The sequence below is a fragment of the Vigna radiata genome, chromosome 10, assembly GCF_000741045.1.
Source record: "Vigna radiata var. radiata cultivar VC1973A chromosome 10, Vradiata_ver6, whole genome shotgun sequence".
In the NCBI taxonomy this organism is placed as follows: Eukaryota; Viridiplantae; Streptophyta; class Magnoliopsida; order Fabales; family Fabaceae; genus Vigna; species Vigna radiata.
Window position 1 is genome coordinate 12,414,797 of NC_028360.1, and position 18,596 is coordinate 12,433,392.

Sequence of the window (18,596 nt, forward strand, 5' to 3'; positions counted from 1 at the left end):
TCGCCCCTTTACACACTTCCTCCAATTCAGTGCCGGAACGTTATCGAAAACGTAAAACCCAAAACTTCAATACACACAGTGATGGTTTCGTGAAGGTTTCCTGAGATTGCAATGACACAGAGAGTGGTTTCGTGGAGTATCGTGGTTTCGTGGAGAGAGTTACGTCTTTCTTGGAGAGAGATGGGTTACCTAGGCATGAATCATTAAATTTCGACCATGTCCTTTTCTGCAAATGCCCTTCCCTTCAGCTATTTTCTTTTTAAAAAATACATTTCAAACAGCCAATCAGACGTTGCCATTTGTGGTTGTCAAAAACGTTGTCAAATGGGGTTGTCAAAGTAACATTTTCCTTTATATTAATGAGTTTTTCTTATATATGAATGATGGTCAACTTTTTTACTTTTACAAAATATATTTTTTTTCATCCAAAGAATAAACGAAAGCACAATATATATTCATAAAATAAAAAAAAAATAAAAAAAGGTCAAAGCAAGTTTTATTAGTTGAAATCCAAGATCCTATTGTTGAATAAAAATGAGAAAATTCACCTTAGTTTTGCGTGACACGTTTAGGATGACTTTAGAGTTGCAGGGTCAGAAATTATCATCTTGTCAATTCCATTCTCAAATCTACTGTGTCCTCTTTGTCAACACAATAACTTATCAGGCATGCAATAGAAAATGAAATAAGTGCATTTAGTGTTCAGGAATTAATACTAACCAAACATAAAATTATATGTAATTTTGTGTATTTTTGGTTGATGTGATTATGCAGCCAACATCATTCTCACAAACTCCTCATAATCAACGAGACCGTCACCATCTAAATCAGCCTCTTTCACCATCTGTGCCACTTCTTCGTCTGTCACCTTCTCTCCAATGGTCCTCATCACAGACCTCAACTGCACTCACACATTAACCCATTTTATTCAACAAAATCAATTAACACTCACAATTCTCTCACCAATCAACAAATCTAACCTCACTCGCTGATATATAACCGTCTTGATCTTTGTCAAACACTCTGAAAGCTTCCTTCAGTTCCTCTTCTGCTTCACTTTCCTTTTCCGCACAATACAATACAATCAACAAGCGTCGTGACTCGTGGTCAAGACTTCGTGCTGTACTACACTATATGAAAAAATAAAATAGAATAAAAATTAATGAACATGTGATTCGATTTGATATGCACCTTCATTTTTCTGGCCATGAGATTCAAGAATTCCCCGAATTCTATGGTTCCGTTGCCGTCTGTATCCACTTCACTCATCATGATTTGCAACTCCTCCAGCGTTGGATTTTCATCGAGTGAGCGAATCGCAGTGCCTAATTCTTCGATGTTTATGCAGCCTTTTCTCCAATATATGAACATTTATATCATATTTACAGAACAGAAATGCAATCGAGTGTATGATTAAGAAAATCAATGTACAAATTCAACAATCAAAAGAAAACGGAAGTGAGATCTCAAGAACGCGAAAACAGAGCTGAAGAAACACATATACATACCATCTCCATCTTTGTCAAAGAGACAAAAGGCTTCCAAAAACTCACCAATCTGTTCTTCCCTCAAGGCCTCCTTCATGCTCACTCTCTACAGTGATACACAAATACCGTATTTTCTAACTAACTTTCACCACAATACAAACTCATTTTATGCAGAGACGAAGGAGCACTCGTGTCATATATATAATATATATGGTACCTTCCTACCTTATTTTTTAATTCTGTGAGTAAAAAACAAAAAAAGAAAATAATATATACAGATAACACAAAATAGAAATATAAAAATAGTGTGAAAACGAAATAGAATATAATTGTGTGTATATATAAATTTAATAACTAAACTGAATAAACGTGGTCGTTTTGACTAACTAGAGTCTAGGTATTTGTACTTGACTATTCAATTTGGTGAATTAGTAAAATTAGATGTTTGATTTTCGTACGAAACAAGGTCAGGAATGTACTTAAGTTTGAAAACCACAATTAATTATTTTAATTATACCTGCCACGCATAAGCGTTGAACTATAGAACGTACGGCACATGCAATTATACTTTATGAATGAAATGTTGTGTATTGTAAAATATAATTAAAGCAAGATATTATATTAATTTTTTTAATGAAATATACTATTTTTGTAATTTTTTTTAAAGCATGTTAGACAAGAGTATTTTTTTCGTAAAAATTGACCGTATAAAGGAAATTATTGTAACCACCAATTAATACAGGCTAAATTGTATAGTTAAATCAATTTGATTTATATACATAGATTAAGACATATATTTTTTTGTTAAAATCTAAAAATTAATTTTCAGACTTTAAAACAAATGAGGTAAGTGAACAAAAAAGGGTTAAATATGTTTTTAATTCTTATATTTTGGGACGATTTTGGTTTTAGTCTCTTTTTTAAATTAAGGTATAATTTAGTCCTTCAAAATTAGAAAACTCTGGTTTTAGTTCTTTTCACTAAATTTGTTTAACTTCATTTGCTGTTTTAAGCACGTTTCAATAACAAATAAAATTAAGTAAAAAGACTAAAACCAGAGTTTTTTTAAAGTTGGAAGACTAAATTGTATTTTAGTTTGAAAGAGATATTAAAACCAAAATCAACCCAAAACATAGGGACTAAAAACATATTAAAAAAAAAAGTATAATGAAATTAAAGTAGAGAAATATGAGTTGTAGCATTTGGAAATTAACAAAGAAGTTGACCGAAAGTTAGGAAAGAGGAAAATATAAGTCCTACAAAATATCTCTATCCCCTATTCCAAGGACAACAACCTAAAAACTTAATGGGTTATGCGTAGAAAAAACGTTAAGTATATTTTCAGTCACAATACTTGAAATTGAAATTTATTATTCTCTTAAATTTTAATACATTTTGATTTTTAAACTCTAAATACCAATAGAAATAGTTGTTTTAATTTAATTATATCAATTTTTTACATGTTATATGATATTTCATACTAATTTTAAGTTTAAATATATTAAATAATATGAATATAAAATATTATGTCAAAATAAATTTACATAATTAAGTTAAAAATACTATACTTATTTATTTTTTAAATTTGAGAATCAGTTAAAACCGAAAAAATAATATAATTTTACATATAAGCATTGTTCACGTTTAGTTGTGTAAAGTCATGGAGAAAGGGAGAATAAGTCCTGAAACCGTGGCGAATTTGGTGGTTGGCGCATTCTATAAGTTTAGTTTGAGCCATAGACTTAAAGGCATACGGTGTCGTTTCCACTTTGGTTCACGGCTAATGTACGCTACTACTTTTTTTCAAAATCAGATTTCTTACTTTTTTTCAAATTAATTTATTCAAACTTTGGAAAACATATTTTGTCCTCTATTTTATTCATGCTTTAAATTTAAAATTAGATTTTTATTAAAATTCATTGTTAAATATAATTTTGTCTCTTAATTTTTTAGTAAAAATTAAAATTTAATCTTTTTTCAAAACTTGTGATTAATTTAGCTTTTGTCTTTAAATTTATGTGAATTTAATTATTTTAATTAAAATTTATTAAATTTATTTGAAATTTCAAACATTTTTATCAATTAATATTGAAGAAAAAAATGAATCAAACAATATAAATAATTCAAATATCAAATAAAATTTATAAAATTTAATTAAAATAATTAAATTTACATACTTTTAAAATTGAGAAACTAAATTAAACAAAAGTTTAAAAAACACTCATTCCAATTTTAACTTAAAATTAACAAATCAAAAATATATTCAAACCCTAATATCAATTATGCTTATAATTTATTTTATTAATTAAAAGGAATATTGCTACAAAGGATTAATAATGAGAATTAGTTTATTACATGTTAATACTAGATTTAAAAATTGTAGGGTTTCCTTACATTGCACTGTGATGTTTTTATTTCGTATTATTGTATATATTATAGTATTTTTGTTTATTGTTATATCTACAGCTATACTAAACTACAAATTATTGATTGCTCTAATGTATCCTATTTTTTCGTAAATAATTCTAAATGCTTAATATTGTTTATGGCTAGATATAGGTTTTAATTAATATAATTATGCAGATACATTCCAACAATTGACTTTGATTTTTATTCAGTAATTGAATAGCGTGTCTTTACCGGGAGTTGGATCACAAACATGTTATAGAAAAGAGCATATTAATTGTCTATAAATCTTTTATTAAAAGTTTGGTGTTTTCTGCATCCATTTATTTGACTTACAAACTTATTATAAAAGAATTTAAAGTTGATTATTTATGGTATTATTAGTCAAAAAAATCCACTAATAGCTTTAAGTTTATTAAATTATATATATATATATATATAATGTTTAGATCCTTAAAAATTCAAAATAATACTTTTAGAAAAAATATAGTTATTTGAAAAAATAATATTTTTTCCATAAAGTATTATTAAATTTAAAAGGTTTAAATTTTTTTTTTGTCACTAATTTAAGTTTTGATGTTCAGTGTAGTCTTCGTTTTTAAAAATATCAACTTTTAATTCCTATGGTATGAAAAATATATCAAATAAATCCTCATGACAACATTTATTGAACAATAAATCACAAGTTTCCATACTTAGGTATCCTATATTTTGTGATTTGTTAAAGAAAGGTGTTATGAGAAATAAATCACTTAATGAACAAAAGATATAAAAAACCTATGATTTATTAACGGATAGAACTGATTTGATACATTATTCATATTATAAGAACTAAAGATTAACATTTTTAAAAATGGAGACTAAACTGAACATCAAAATTTAACTTAAAAGAAAAAAATTTAAACCAATTTAAAAACAAGAAATCTCAGGATTCGTTTTAGACCTACAAATATGCTGCGCCACATGAAAATGATAATTATTACCGGTAAGGCCCTTGATTGACTAATTAAAGGGAATCGAATAGTTTTGCCCACTTCTTTTGTTATCATTAGCTATCTTTTTTAAAGCTACCAATTAGAAAATTGTTTTCCATAAGACTCGTTACAGTACTACAAAAAATCTAGCACCATGGAGTTCTTGCACGTCTACTTGTGTTTAAAAAATTGAATTTTTAATTTTATATATCTTTTAAAGGTTATATGCATATTGCAGATTTGATTTTAATGAAAATTGTAACTTTGTTCGATAACAAGATATCAATATTTAACTTACTTTATTTTATTTTTAAATTTAATTTACTAACTTTATAATTATCTTTGTGAAAATATTTTTACAAGATTTTTCTTTATTATTATTTTTAAAATGTAATGTTTTTAATTTCGAATTCAAAATAAAATAGGGAATTAAACCGCACTAGAAAAAAAAATCATGTTATTTTAGAAAAGTTAAAAAAACTTTCAGACATAATTTAGAATGATTTTGGTCAATTATTTAAAATCTAATAATAATAATAATGAAAATTATAATTGTTTTTGAAAAGTTCATAAATCATATTCTATTCTTCCTTTTCACTTTACACTTTTCTCTTTCCCTCAATTTCTTTTGGGTTTGCTTCCAGATCTTACACTCAACCTAACTTCCCCCAGATCGAAACCCTGAGCACCAGGTCATTATCAAACTTCCGCCACGACCTCCTCTGCCTACTCTCTCTCCGCTCTGCCACTCCCCCGTCGCCGACGTTAGAATCTGGCTCCTGGACTAGATGCATAGGTTTTCCGCTTCTTTCTCGTCATCGAACGGCATCGTTTCAAAGCTATGGAGGCTCTTCAGTGGTGGCAGGAGTAGTCGGCCAAGCGACGTCGATCTAGTGGTGGCCACGGAATACGACTTGGAAGGGAACCGGATCGGCGAAGGGATCAGCAAAACGTTTCGTTGGCTTTCATGATGGGTAAATAAGATGAACAGTTATTTCTTTTCCTGTAGATAGCGTGATTTGGATATGAAAATTTCATCATTCACTAGAATTTGAATGTAGGGTGATCAAGGAGGCAAACAGATCACGGAAGAGGCACGGGGAAATAAATGCAGGTGGTTGTCTTAACCATTCCATATTGTATTTCTACTTGCACATATATTTTTTATAATGTTAATCAAACTTTTGCACTGCATTGATTGTTATAGTTGGCCGGAGTGTCGTGTGCGGGAACACCAAATGCTGATGGATCATACAAGGAAGTGGGACGAAGGAATGATAGGGGTGTATACGAGAAAAAGGTGATCATTGTTGGAATGCATTGGTTTTTATAGCAATAACAGTTCACCAACATTTTTTAATTTCCCTTTTGCAGCGCACGGTTGGATAGGAGCTTAATCCACTTCAGTTTTCAAGGTTATCTATCGTAATTGCATGGAATATTTGGTATGGTGATTTTTTTCTTTAATGGCATATGATCCGACGAAAGATGCTTAACAATCAAGGAAATCATAAATCTTAAAGCTGACAATTCTGAATTTTATGAAAAAATGCCAGAGTATTTATAGAAATAAATAATTATTCACGTGTAAGAATATAAGCCCTTAATCCTCCTCTTTTGGTCGTGAATTTAATTGCTTGCCGAATTAAGGAGAAAGAAATTATCAACAATATTGTAAAAAAGGTTTTTATTCCTTCACGTGTGCAATTTTTGTTTGATCTAAAACTCATTGTAACTTATGACTCATTGCTGATTGTAGTTCTTGTCAAGTGATTTTGTTGTTATGCTTTTTCATTATGATGGTTTTGTGGATGGATGGAAGTTGGAGTAACCATGTTATACATGTATCTGCTATAAATAAAAAAATGGTATAAAAGGCTCAGGCAAAATTTTTTTTGTAGTTGTAACAATCTTTTCTGAAGATTAAGTTTATGGATAAAGATTGAGTGAAATAATGCTATATCATGGCGTAGGTGATTTGTGAAACGGACTTTGCATCCAGACATAATAATGCAACTATATATTTCTTTAGCACGAGGACCTTCTTGTTGATAATTTTAATCCAAAAAGGCAAATGTTTTTTTCTTCGTTTTATAAAATTTCTCCAAGAATATTGTTGACAGTTTCTTTTCAACAATATTGTTGACAATTTCTTTTTGCTTAAGTCCTAAATGATTCTGCAAGTAATCAAACTCATGACCAAAAGAAAACTTAGCTATGTATCAATTGTCATAATTGGATAGGATAGGAGGATTAATGACTTATATGTTTATATGTGGATAATTATCCATTTCTACAAACACTCTTGCATCTTTTTATAAATTTCAGAATTGCTAGCTTTAAGATTTATGTTTTCCTTGGCTTTTAACCATCTTTCTTCGGATCATTTGCCATTGAAAAAAAATCACCATATCAAATATCTCATGTAATTACAATAGTTACTAACACTCACTTATCCTATCCACCTGTTTCTTGAGAACAACCCGGCTTTCGGTGTGCATGAGATTGAGGAAGAACTCCATTTGAAGGAGGTAAGTCAATTAATCCACATAGCAAAGTCTGAAATTTTTTATCCAAAGAAAATCATCAATTCACCTCAGAACGCTACTATAAATGACCATTAAACAATCAAGTACAAGAGGGATACCGTTAGTCCTAGCAAAACGGTGTGTCATTGTGGTATGCAGAAGGTATCTCTAGATTAAATTCCTTTAGTGCCATCTGGGAAGCAACACTATGATTAAAGAAGTAAAGCTCCGCTAACATTATGGCGGGAATAAATGCAGCAACGTGAAAACATAATAAAAAAACTGAAGGTGAAAAGATTTCTATAAGAACTCAAGGAACTTTCTATAAAAATAGCCTTCTGGTTAACCTGGAGAACTAATTACCTGAAGTGGATTCAGCCCCTATCCAACTGTGCACTGCAAAAGGGAAATCGAAAATTGTTGGTGAACTGTTATTGCTATAAAAACTAATGCATTCCAACAATGATCATCTTTTTCCCATATACACCCCCATCATTCATTCGTCCCTCTTCCTTGTATGATCCATGTAGGATGATACTAAATTTAGAGGTCTTAGTTGACTATACTAGATGAGAAGTAGTATTTTTTTTTTATATCTCTGGTGATTATTATGTGTCTCTTATAGACTTGTTGATTATTTGGCAGGTATTTATCTATTCTTAAAGAAGAGGGTCTTGAGATATCTCAGCCGGCTCTGGATCCTACCAAATCTGAGGTACATCATCCACTGACAGTCCATAAAGCGGGATCAAAACTGCATAGTTGACCTTATTTTTCTAACCTTTTGCAATGAACATGTTCCACTGGTAAATTCGCACCATATTAAAATTATATAGCGAATATGGCACTCTATTAACTATTTAGATATTGTATAGTTCCCTGTCCTTTTGGGGTTTCATTTAAAAAATATGTGCATACTAAACACGGCGTCTCCATAAGGTGTACTACGGAAAAATGTGCCCTAACATACCCTTGCTATTTATGTTACCAATGTATATGAATAGAGTAGTCCTAATATAGGGACCTTTTAAAGAACTACATTGGACATATGACCTTCCTGTATGCTTTTTTAGTTCATTTCAATTGAATACATAAAGAAAAAAACTTGTCACTGTAAATTTTTTAAAGGTTATTTGAGTAAATTTCGTAATTGAGTTTGTGAATAAATTCTCATATGACAAAAACTTAAATAATTTAATGGAGTTGCTTACTGTAACACAGCCTTAATTGAGTATGCGCCTAGAATTATTGGAGAACATAACTATTGAAAAACTGTCCTAAATGTTAACTTTGAAGAGATTCACCTGCAAAGCCAAGTGGAGTGTCGTAGTGTGGGAACCACCAGGATGCAGGCTCTTAGCAAATTGATATTGCATATTAGTTAAAGATATAAATAGTGCAGTCTTTACTTTACAAACAGGTCTTATGGAAATTGTTAGATTCTAAGCCCAATTTCTTAGAGTAACCACCATGAAATCCCTTTCTTAATCGGTTTGCTTAAGTTGTCTTGATATCATGAAAAAGAAGTAAGTAATAGGCGCCTTATCACGGTGCTCCACTAGAGTGGTAGCCAAACCAATGGCTAAATCTTCTTCTTCAAAGTAAAGGTAGTCGAGTCGAAGACTTATAGGTTTTTGAAAGGAGGTCACTTCAAGGGTACATGACCCAAGGGTCAAATCCAGTTTACAAGTTCAGTTATTCTCTAAAGATATTTCACTTAAAGTGGTTGGAATAGAAGGTCAGATATAAGCTGTGGTATAGCCATTCAGGTCTGGGGAATGCTTTCTCACGTAGGAAGTTCCAATCAAGCAGGCCATCTCAATCTCTCTTGAAAGCTTAAAGTACCTGAGGGAAAGAACTTTATTTGAAAGTTCTTGCTTTTGGAAATACAACGCCACAACCAAACAGGGTAGCTGCTTATGATGGTACGATCTGGTATGACATCACGAAAGGAATTCGATGATTCTGAAGCCTTGGCATAAGAAGAAGCATGTTTGAAAAGATAGAAGAGTTTAAGGAGAAGGTCATTGACACTGTCTTCCACAAAACACGACACAAGGAGTTGCTCTTGATGTCCAAACCCTCAAAATGTTCAAGCTGCTCTTCGCGCTAAAACACGACACGAGCTGCTCTTGACGTCTAAACCCTCAAGAATATTGCATCATTCTACATTAGTCATTGATACATCAGCTAATGGCCCAACCTCTTCCTGAGAAAGACCAAATGAAGTGTTTCTAAAGCAGTCCATACTAAGTCGTTGAGGCCCACGAACAATACACTTGGACTTGTTCAAAATCAAATTTACAACACCAAGCAATAAATAAAATGAAATTAGCAGACTAGTAGTAAATTATCCAGTGGAGGAAGGGAGGCTTTCTTGGAGAAAATACTTGCTTTTTATTCTGTTCTTTCATACTTTACAGAATTAATAAAGTTCATATTCATACATTTGTTTCTTTTTGTTGAGTGTGTGTGAGAGGATTACGGTCACTCAGTAAAGGAACCTAACACATATAGGAAAAATCCTCTCAATCAAATATCAAGGCCAAGCATAGTTATAAGAAAAAAATTATCTAAAAAATATAAAACTTTATCACATATGCCAATGTTATTAGTAATAATGTGTCTCCATAATTTGAATCATGGGTAACAGAAATACAATACAGATATTCTACAACTTAAACATCCACTAATGTAATTGACTTTGCGTAAATCTATTCTGTCATGAATTTTAAATTGCTGCGCTTTTCACTTTGAACAGAATATGACCAAGATAAACTCCAGCTGCAAAATGAAGCTAAGCAATCTAAAAGCACTTTTTTGGTCTATCACCAGAGAGACCACATTCAATAAGACAATCATTTTACAAATCCATCAGAAAGTGATGACATCAGTCAAGTTTACTCTACTTAAAACAAGATATTTAGTTAACAATTGACAATTACTAAGAAATAAACCATTTACTACAAATGAAATTCAAACAAGGTAACCTACAAAATTATCATACAAGGTAACCTACAAAATCTTTAAAAGAATAAACTCCAAGTCATTAAGGGATCAGTGTGTTAAAGATAACTTTTAGTTGCAACTGCTAACCCAGAACTCAAAGTTGAATAGATCATGTGATACGCATAGAAGAAGTCGCAAAACCTGTTCAGATAAACTGAGATTGACAAAATTGCCAAAGATAATACTACAATAAATACTGAGCAATAACTAAGAAAATGAGAAATTAAATTAGATATGAGTATAAAAAAGAACTTTTCAATAGAATGTGATTTCATAGCAAAACATTGCACATTATATATAGCCAAAAAATAAGTGTTGAAAACATCCCATCATTAAGTAACCGTCTAAGATCACAACTCAAATTGGGAAAATATCTTCCAGAATAGAAAATAGCACATTTAGACATGCAATAAATATTAAAGACCCCAAGTATATCCAACCAATATTTATCACCTCAAAGCAATATTAAGTTTTAACATTCCAAAGAAGAGAATCATTATATCAAATAAATTCAATATATTTTTCAAGAAAATAAGATTTGTAGAGTTTTCGCAGCAGCTTTGGAGGTTTCATGGCACTTCTATCTGTATCCAGTGACATCGTAACTCCTTGTACTTGGACCAAGATTTTGTTGCAGCGTTGTTCTAATTTGCATGCATGGCTGCAAAATCATTTTCTGATAAATGTCAATTGTAGTTGAATTTTTCTTCACTTTGAGTACTTTCATCAACCTATGATTTCAACCGCAAAAAGAAAACCAGTGAGGACAGGTGACTTAGTGGATAATACAGTTCAATTCATGTATTCAGAACAATATATTAACCAAACTTTTAATTGTTGTTTTACAATAGGAAAAACTTTTTTTAACAACACTTTTTTAACAACTTTTTGACAATGCATACGTAACAGTATGTGATTGGTCCATTTTAAATAATTTTTACATAAATTCAAATAGACCAATAAAATGATGACACGTGTCTCGTTGTCAAAAAAAGTTGTCAAATAAGTGTTGTTAAAATATAAGAGTAATAATATCATAACACACTTTTACATTCATTTGACACAGCATACAAGGGTAAAATGATCCAAAAAATATAAAGTTTTGTAGTTTTTCAAGAAAAAAGAGATTAAAAAGTAAGTAAAGATAGTATCAAATGAATGTAAAAAATTTATGTGTCACAAAGTTTTATTTCTCAAAATATAATTCTCCTTTACAATATAATGGTTTTACGACCGATTTTTGATGGACATACGTCATGGCGATCTGCATGCCGCGACGTATATAAGATGAAAGAATGAATAAAGAAAAAATATTTTTCCTTGTCAACCAAAAATGCCGGCTTCTTGATGTCTCACACTCTCATCTCATCCAAGTAAACAAAAGAAAAAGTTGATGAGATTATTGTTTACAGTATACACTCCCAAACAAATTCATTCTATAAAATCTTCAACAAATAACTTGAGTATCATAGAACCTTGGCGTTGCGGAGGGTCATCCATGGAGTTTCCGCCGAACCTTTTGCCAGACGAAGCGAGCCCAGAATGGTTAAACAAAGGAGATAATGCGTGGCAGTTAATGGCAGCGACGGTGGTGGGTCTACAAAGCATTCCAGGGCTGGTTATTCTCTACGGAAGCCTCGTCAAAAAAACATGGGCCATTAACTCCGCTTTCATGGCCTTCTACGCCTTCGCGGCGGTTCTTCTCTGCTGGGTTGCGTGGGGTTTCCGCATGTCATTCGGTGAGAAAATGCTGTTCTTCTTGGGGAAACCAGGGGTGGCGCTGGACCAGGAGTTTCTTCTGGGGAAAGCGTTTCTGGGGCTCTTTCCCACCGCTACCATGGTGTTTTTTCAGGGCGTGTTCGCGGCGATTACTTTGATCCTCATAGCTGGGGCGTTGCTCGGGAGAATGAACATCCTTGCGTGGATGCTGTTTGTTCCTCTTTGGGTTACTTTTTCGTACACGGTCACTGCTTTCAGCATCTGGTGCCCCGAAGGATGGTTGGCGAAGCTTGGAGTTATTGATTTCTCCGGTGGATATGTCATTCACCTCTCTGCCGGAGTTGCCGGTTATACTGCAGCTTATTGGGTGGGTTTGCATTTCCTCACTCACCTTTCTCCATCTCCCAGTTTATTTAAAAATCATAACTTTTTGAAATTTCCATTTTTTATGAGGAAGATACTAAAACTAAGGCATTCGAGGGTGGTTGAATAGGTGGGTCCAAGATGTGAGAAGGAGAGAGAAAGGTTTCCATCAAACAACATGATTGTAGGGCTCGCCGGCGCCGGCCTGCTTTGGATGGGTTGGAGTGGGTTCAACGGTGGTGGTCCGTTCGTGGTGAGCACGGTGGCTTCTCTGGCCGTCCTTAACACACACGTGTGTGCCGCCGCTAGCATCATGGTGTGGGTTCTACTCGACACTTTGTACTTTGGTAAGCCCACCGTGTTTGGCGCCATACAAGGCATGATCACCGGCCTCGTTTGCATCACACCTGCTGCAGGTACACGCACACACGCTTCCTTTTTCCTATGTTGTTCTTTCTTCAAACATCCACCAACATATGTGAAATGAAACAGGAGTTGTGCAGGGGTGGGCAGCGATCTTGATGGGTTTGATCTCAGGAAGCGTTCCCTGGTACACAATGATGATCCTCCATAACAAGGTACCCTTCTTGAAACAAATCGACGACCCCATGGCGGTTTTCCACACCCACGCCGTCGCCGGTGCTCTCGGCGGAATCCTCACCGGCCTCTTCGCCGTCCCTAAACTCTGCCGTCTCTTCTACATGGTCCCCGATTGGGAAAAATACATTGGCCTGGCCTATGGCCTCCAGAACGGTGCAACTGGAGCGGGTTTAAGACAAATGGGCATCCAAATCGGAGCCATAGTTTTCGTCATCATCTTCAACTTCGTTACTACAAGCTTGATTTGCTTGCTGGTGGGGGTCTTGGTACCTCTCAGACTTCACACCGATGCGCTGCAAACGGGTGACAAGGCAATGCATGGAGAAGAGGCTTTCGCTTTGAATAATGCTGACAATGCCAAGTTTGAGAATCTCAACCACAACAGAATTTATGATACTCAAGACTTTTCCTTCTTTAGAGACCCAAAACCATTGACTCAACTTCAAATGGTATGAGTAAGTCACCAAAAATAAAGTGTTAAATCATGCATGTTTTGTTTCTATACGTTGTCTTGGATGGCGCAATCATCTTTCTACATCCTGAATTTTGCAGCAATATTTGAAACTCAATGCTAGCGTTTTGGTTCTTGTTCCTGCTCACTAAAATTCGTGTTTACCTATTTAAATCTGCGTTTAATGTTATCGAACGAGGCTTGGTAGTTGCATTGAAGATTTTGAGCTGATTTTGACTTCATACTAAAGGAAATTAATTACGATAAGGACTTTAGCGCTGAGACTTAAGGACTGCTACGTGTTACTACTCTAAAATGGAGAATGATTTCCATTTATTTTCCGCTTAAACGGTTTTTTCTCCACTTAAAACGGTGATCTTTATCCACTTGTTGATTGTAGTATAGACAAATATATTTTCGGTAAAAAAAAGAAGATAAAAGGAGATAGATAAAAAACCAAGAGAAATAAATGGGAAATAAAATTTTTTTGATTTTATGTTATGGTTCAAATTCTCCTCACATCTAACTTAAAAGTGTTTTTAAGAATAAAAGAAGAAATGAGTATTTAAACTATTTTAGAGGTTGATTCAAGTGATGTAAAATTGTAAAATTGTAAAATTGTCAGGCGTGATAAAAATATAATTCCTCAATTGAAATCCAAAGAGAATAACTATTCATCCCTAATGAAAAACTTAAGGGTCATATGGTTCATTTTAGAACTCATCATCGATTCACGGTCCGTGTTATAATGTTTCAATTTTAAGTCTATTGAATGTCGCATATGATAAATCATCTCCCATTTTGATAATAAAACAAAGAAAAAAATCCTCCTCTAAAAAACTCTATGATGTTCAAGCTCTTAAGAGAATTAGATCTTTTGAGTAATAAATATATTAGAGTATGTATTTCCTCTCTCTCTCAAATATCATGTATATTTATAGGATTTTTGAATTTTATATGATTCATTTAATTAAAACATATAGTATCAAAACAATATAACATAATATAGCAAATATAATGACTTATGGTATATACAATAATTAATAAAATAATAATAACTATGTATTTGATAAACTAAATATTATATATATATATATATATATGGGGTTTGCTAACTTGTGTACGCCTGTTTTTCAGTTGGTACATTTTAGCAATGTGTACCGGGTTTTAGTAGACAAAAATACCTTTATACCATGAATTCTATGTTTTAATGTTAAGGATATTTTAATAATTTTCATTCTCAAAATTAAAAAAAAAAAAAAACCCCAAACCCTTACCCACCTCTCTCATCCCTCTCAACCCTTTTTCTCTTTCATCTTTTTCACTTCAACCTTTTCTCTGTCATCCCTACTCTAACCCTAATTGAAAAAATATCAGAAACACTTGCCTTATTTTGATAATTTTCATTCTCAAAACTAAAAAAAGAAACCTCAAACCCTTACTCACCTCCTTCAACTTCATCTCTCTTCATCAAACATTTTCTGTGTCATCTCTACATTAATCCCAACTAAAAAAACACTCATTATTAAATAAAATGGTTAGAGAAAAAAAAATACTTACATAAATAAAAAAATTAAAGCACCTAATTTTTTTTCTTTATATAATTTTAAATAAAATTTCAAAATTTAGAATTTTTATTGTTTGATTTTATCGTTGAGAATTTTATTGTATTTTGATTTGTTTTTTCTTGAGTAAAGGAAAGCAAGTTAAAAACTTTCTACCAAAAAAAATTAAATGGCCACGGAGCAATGTTACGTAGTAGTCTCAGAATGTAAAGGAAGGATGCTTATAAGTCTTGGTACAAGTTGTGGCCGTCGGCTGTTATATATATAGTGAAGATAATGAAATTAAAGAGATTTTGAATGAACATTTTTCGGAAGATGAATATGTCAATGACTCAACTCTTTACAAAAGTAAATTAATTGTTTAATAATGAGTGTTTTTTTAGTTGGAGCTAGTGCAGAGATGACAGAGAAAATGTTTGAGTGAGAGATGAAGGAGAAAGGGTTGAGAGGAATGAAGGAGGTGAATAAGGGTTTGGGGTTTCTTTTTTTAGTTTTGAGAATGAAAATTATTAAAATAAGGCAAGTGTTTTTTATTTTTTTCAATTGGGAGGATGATAGAGAAAATGTTGGAGTGAAAGAGATGAAAGAGAAAGGATTGAGAAGAATGAGAGAGATGGGTAAAGGTTTGGGGGTTTCTTTTTTTATTTTTTTAATTTTGAGAATGCAAATTATTAAAATACCCTTGACTTTAAAACTTAGAATTCATGATATATAAGGATATTTTTGTCTACCGAAATACAAAGCCCAAATAAAATCTAGACTACTTAGCCCAAAATACAAGACCCAAAATTATTCCTACTAAATCTTCATGATGGCTTTAGATGGCCTAAGAGAAAGAATATAGGTCCATCTTCCATAGATGTCTCCAACTCTTCATGAATGTGCTAGGTCATGGCAAGGGGTATGCCATCAAGATGAGAGATGAGATGAGATATGAGATGAGTTATGAAGATAAAGACATTGAGAGACAAATTACAGTCATATATATATATATATATATATATATATATATATATATATATATATATATATATATATATTTCACAACAAAAGGGTGTTCAAAGAGAAACAATCGTACAATCATGGAGATGACAAGATCAATGTTGATATGATCCTTTCTAGGAAATAGTATGATTGTTTCTGAATTTTAATCTTCAAGAGGTACAAAAAAAAAAATTAGAGAAAAATACGAAATAAAATAAGAATGGATATGCCACAATATAACAGATTGATAAGTCAAGTGAAGATTTAACACAAAGATGTTAATCTTTGATAAGAATCAGAGTTATAATTGAATAACCAAGAGAATCATATCTCAAATAATGCAAATGCATATAATATGACTCAAAAGTATTTACATAACTTTTTGGTACCTCTGTATATAGGCACATAAGTTTAAGAAAACTTAGAAACTCTAAGATATAGCTCTAAACCTAACACAAAAATAAAAGAAAACAAAAATTTCAAACTCAAACTTTTGTCTAGTGAGGTTCGTTCACCCACCGAACACAAATTGGCTCGCCTAGTGAATTTAACATTTTATAAAATTAAAAAAAAAATTACAATTTATTTAATTCCCTAAATAATTTTCTAATTATGCTTAAATAAATTGTAAGTATGCTCATGTTCTTTAAGTTCCCTCCTTCATGGAACATTTTGTCCTTCATGGAACATTGATCCTTTAAATTATAAATGTTTTCGTTTAATTTCTTCTCGTATATGTTTACGAAATAGTGCTCTATCATAAATGATAAGAGATCTTCAAGTGGTACGAATTGGAGAACAAATTTTGGTGAAGAAGGAAGGTATGTTATTGTGTTGTTGCTATGTTGTGAAGGAGGTTTCGAAACACCCTAATCATTGCCACTACTTCGCGTTGAACCCAAGTATAGCTAGATTCCATGAGTAAAGAAGAAAATGTGGGTTTTATGTTCCACATACATCAAAATAAAACATCCTTTTGAGTATCTAACATTCTCTCCAGATTTTTAAATTGATTTATTTCCATCCAGAAGTTGTCGGAAGGTAACAACAACAAAAGTAAAGGAAATGTCAATTACAAGCATCTAAGAGAAAACTAGGCAACAAAACAACTTTCTTGAACTAAAAACTATTAAAGCATTGAAAATCATTCATCCAAGCTCATTGCCAAACTTTTACATTATGATTATGGCCAAGTGAATTCGTACAAGCTTTTTCTATTAAATAGACTACCATTATTTGTCTCCAAATCAAGGGTTAAAGTTTGGAGCATTGCATAGTCTAAAAAGCTTCACTAGTGCAGAATCGGCTTATAATGTCACCCATTACACGTCAGTTAGAGGGGCCAGCGACGTAAATTATTGACCGATGGCAATTGCGTAAATAAGTGAAGCCTATAGACGTCTGTTAGGGAGGCGGCCGACGTCTATAATACTATAAACGTCGGTGCCCCAGAAATTAACGTCTATATGTCGACAGGTAAGTGAAAAGTCATTTCTTTCCGTCATATAGACATTAGTGCCCTCATTCCTGACGTCTATAGTCTGACGAGTAGGTGAAAAGTTAATTTTTTTCTGCCATTTGGACGTCGGTGCCCCTCTTAACCGACGTCTATAGTCTGATCAGGTATGTGAAAAATCATTTATTTCTGCCAACTAGACGTCGGTGTCCCTCCCACCCAACGTCTATAGTATGAATGGTAGGTGAAAATTTAATTTTTTCCGTCATGTAGACGTCAGTTGGCAGGAACAGACGTCTATATGCGATTATACACATCAGGGCCTCGCCTAAACGACGTCTATAGTCTGACCAGGTATGTGAAAAGTCATTTCTTTCCGCCAACTAGACGTCTCGTCCCGCCAAGCCGACATCTATATATAACACAAATATTAATTTTTAAATCGAATGAATGTCACATTAGTGAGCCGCCTAACGTATATGCGATTATAAATGTTGGGTTTGTGGGTACCTGACGTCTAGATTCTTGTTAAATTATCGATGCGAGCCATTAGTTTGCGAACCAGCAATTTGATCGTCTTCCTTCGCGTTTTGTCTCTGCTGCACTGCATTTCCAGGTGCGCTTGATCTCCCGTGAACCATTAAAATTGTTTTTGCTCTGACTAAAGTAATCTTTGATGTTTATCTTTCATTTGAACCGATTAAAATGAATTTTTGTTGTGTTTTGGTGCAGTTTTTCTTATGTCTTTGGGTAGCGTAGTACATCTTCTCCCTTTGCTAGTTTCCACGTAAGAAAAACTTGTGTTTTTTTAAATCTCTTATTGCATTCCAACCTAAAGTCGAACCTGGGTCCTTTCATAGTGTCATTTCTACTGCCAATGAAAAAGAATACGGTTGGCGGTCAGAATGGACCTAAGCAACGATCCAGGTTCGTCTTTGGGTTGAAATGCCATAAGAGATGCAAAAGACGCAATTTTTTCCTACGAGAAAACTAGCAAAGGAAGGAGGTGCAACTACGCTATCCATAATTACATATTTTACACGGGGTCGGGGTC

At 32.8% G+C, this 18,596-nt stretch overlaps 3 protein-coding genes and 1 long non-coding RNA gene across 7 annotated transcripts in view; 3 read left to right on the plus strand and 1 right to left on the minus strand.

Annotated features, from left to right (window-relative positions):
- Positions 1-1,631, minus strand: part of LOC106775405 (calmodulin-like protein 11) — a 5,027-nt gene extending 3,396 nt beyond the window's left edge. The window contains exons 1-5 of one of the 4 annotated variants that reach the window (XM_022786860.1): positions 1,509-1,631; positions 1,192-1,349; positions 981-1,061; positions 721-901; positions 483-629 (exon numbers count right to left, since the gene is read on the minus strand). In XM_022786860.1, the coding sequence (XP_022642581.1) occupies positions 767-901; positions 981-1,061; positions 1,192-1,349; positions 1,509-1,584 (450 nt within the window). In that variant the 5' untranslated portion in view covers positions 1,585-1,631 and the 3' untranslated portion in view covers positions 483-629; positions 721-766. Of the gene's footprint in view, positions 1-481; positions 902-980; positions 1,062-1,191; positions 1,350-1,508 lie in introns of those variants that run through there. The other 3 variants (XM_022786859.1, XR_002669885.1, XM_014662529.2) reach the window with 3 other exon arrangements.
- A 3,826-nt stretch (positions 1,632-5,457) lies between these two features.
- On the plus strand, positions 5,458-9,843 carry LOC106774383. The gene is made up of 5 exons (XR_001376736.2): positions 5,458-5,841; positions 5,929-5,981; positions 6,075-6,167; positions 6,242-7,398; positions 8,041-9,843. It is a non-coding gene; the product is annotated as an uncharacterized LOC106774383 (long non-coding RNA).
- Positions 9,844-11,902: 2,059 nt separating this feature from the next.
- LOC106775627 (ammonium transporter 3 member 2-like) lies at positions 11,903-13,541 on the plus strand. Its single transcript, XM_014662771.1, has 3 exons — positions 11,903-12,490; positions 12,617-12,902; positions 12,979-13,541. Exons 1-3 carry the CDS (start codon positions 11,903-11,905, stop codon positions 13,539-13,541), a joined length of 1,437 nt encoding a protein of 478 aa, XP_014518257.1.
- Positions 13,542-16,849: 3,308 nt separating this feature from the next.
- The window catches only part of LOC106774841, a 4,593-nt gene continuing 2,846 nt past the window's right edge, over positions 16,850-18,596 (plus strand). Inside the window, exon 1 of the mRNA XM_022787251.1 lies at positions 16,850-16,907. Within this exon, the coding sequence (XP_022642972.1) occupies positions 16,850-16,907 (58 nt within the window). The remainder of the gene's footprint in view (positions 16,908-18,596) is intronic.

What these genes read in the sequence shown, in the direction of transcription:
- LOC106775627 (XM_014662771.1), top strand. Translation starts at nt 11,903, where the DNA reads ATGGAGTTTCCGCCGAACCTTTTGCCAGACGAAGCGAGCCCAGAATGG. An exon ending in GTTATACTGCAGCTTATTGG is followed by an intron (nt 12,491 to 12,616) that starts GTGGGTTTGCAT and finishes GTGGTTGAATAG; the next exon opens with GTGGGTCCAAGATGTGAGAA. An exon ending in TTGCATCACACCTGCTGCAG is followed by an intron (nt 12,903 to 12,978) that starts GTACACGCACAC and finishes GAAATGAAACAG; the next exon opens with GAGTTGTGCAGGGGTGGGCA.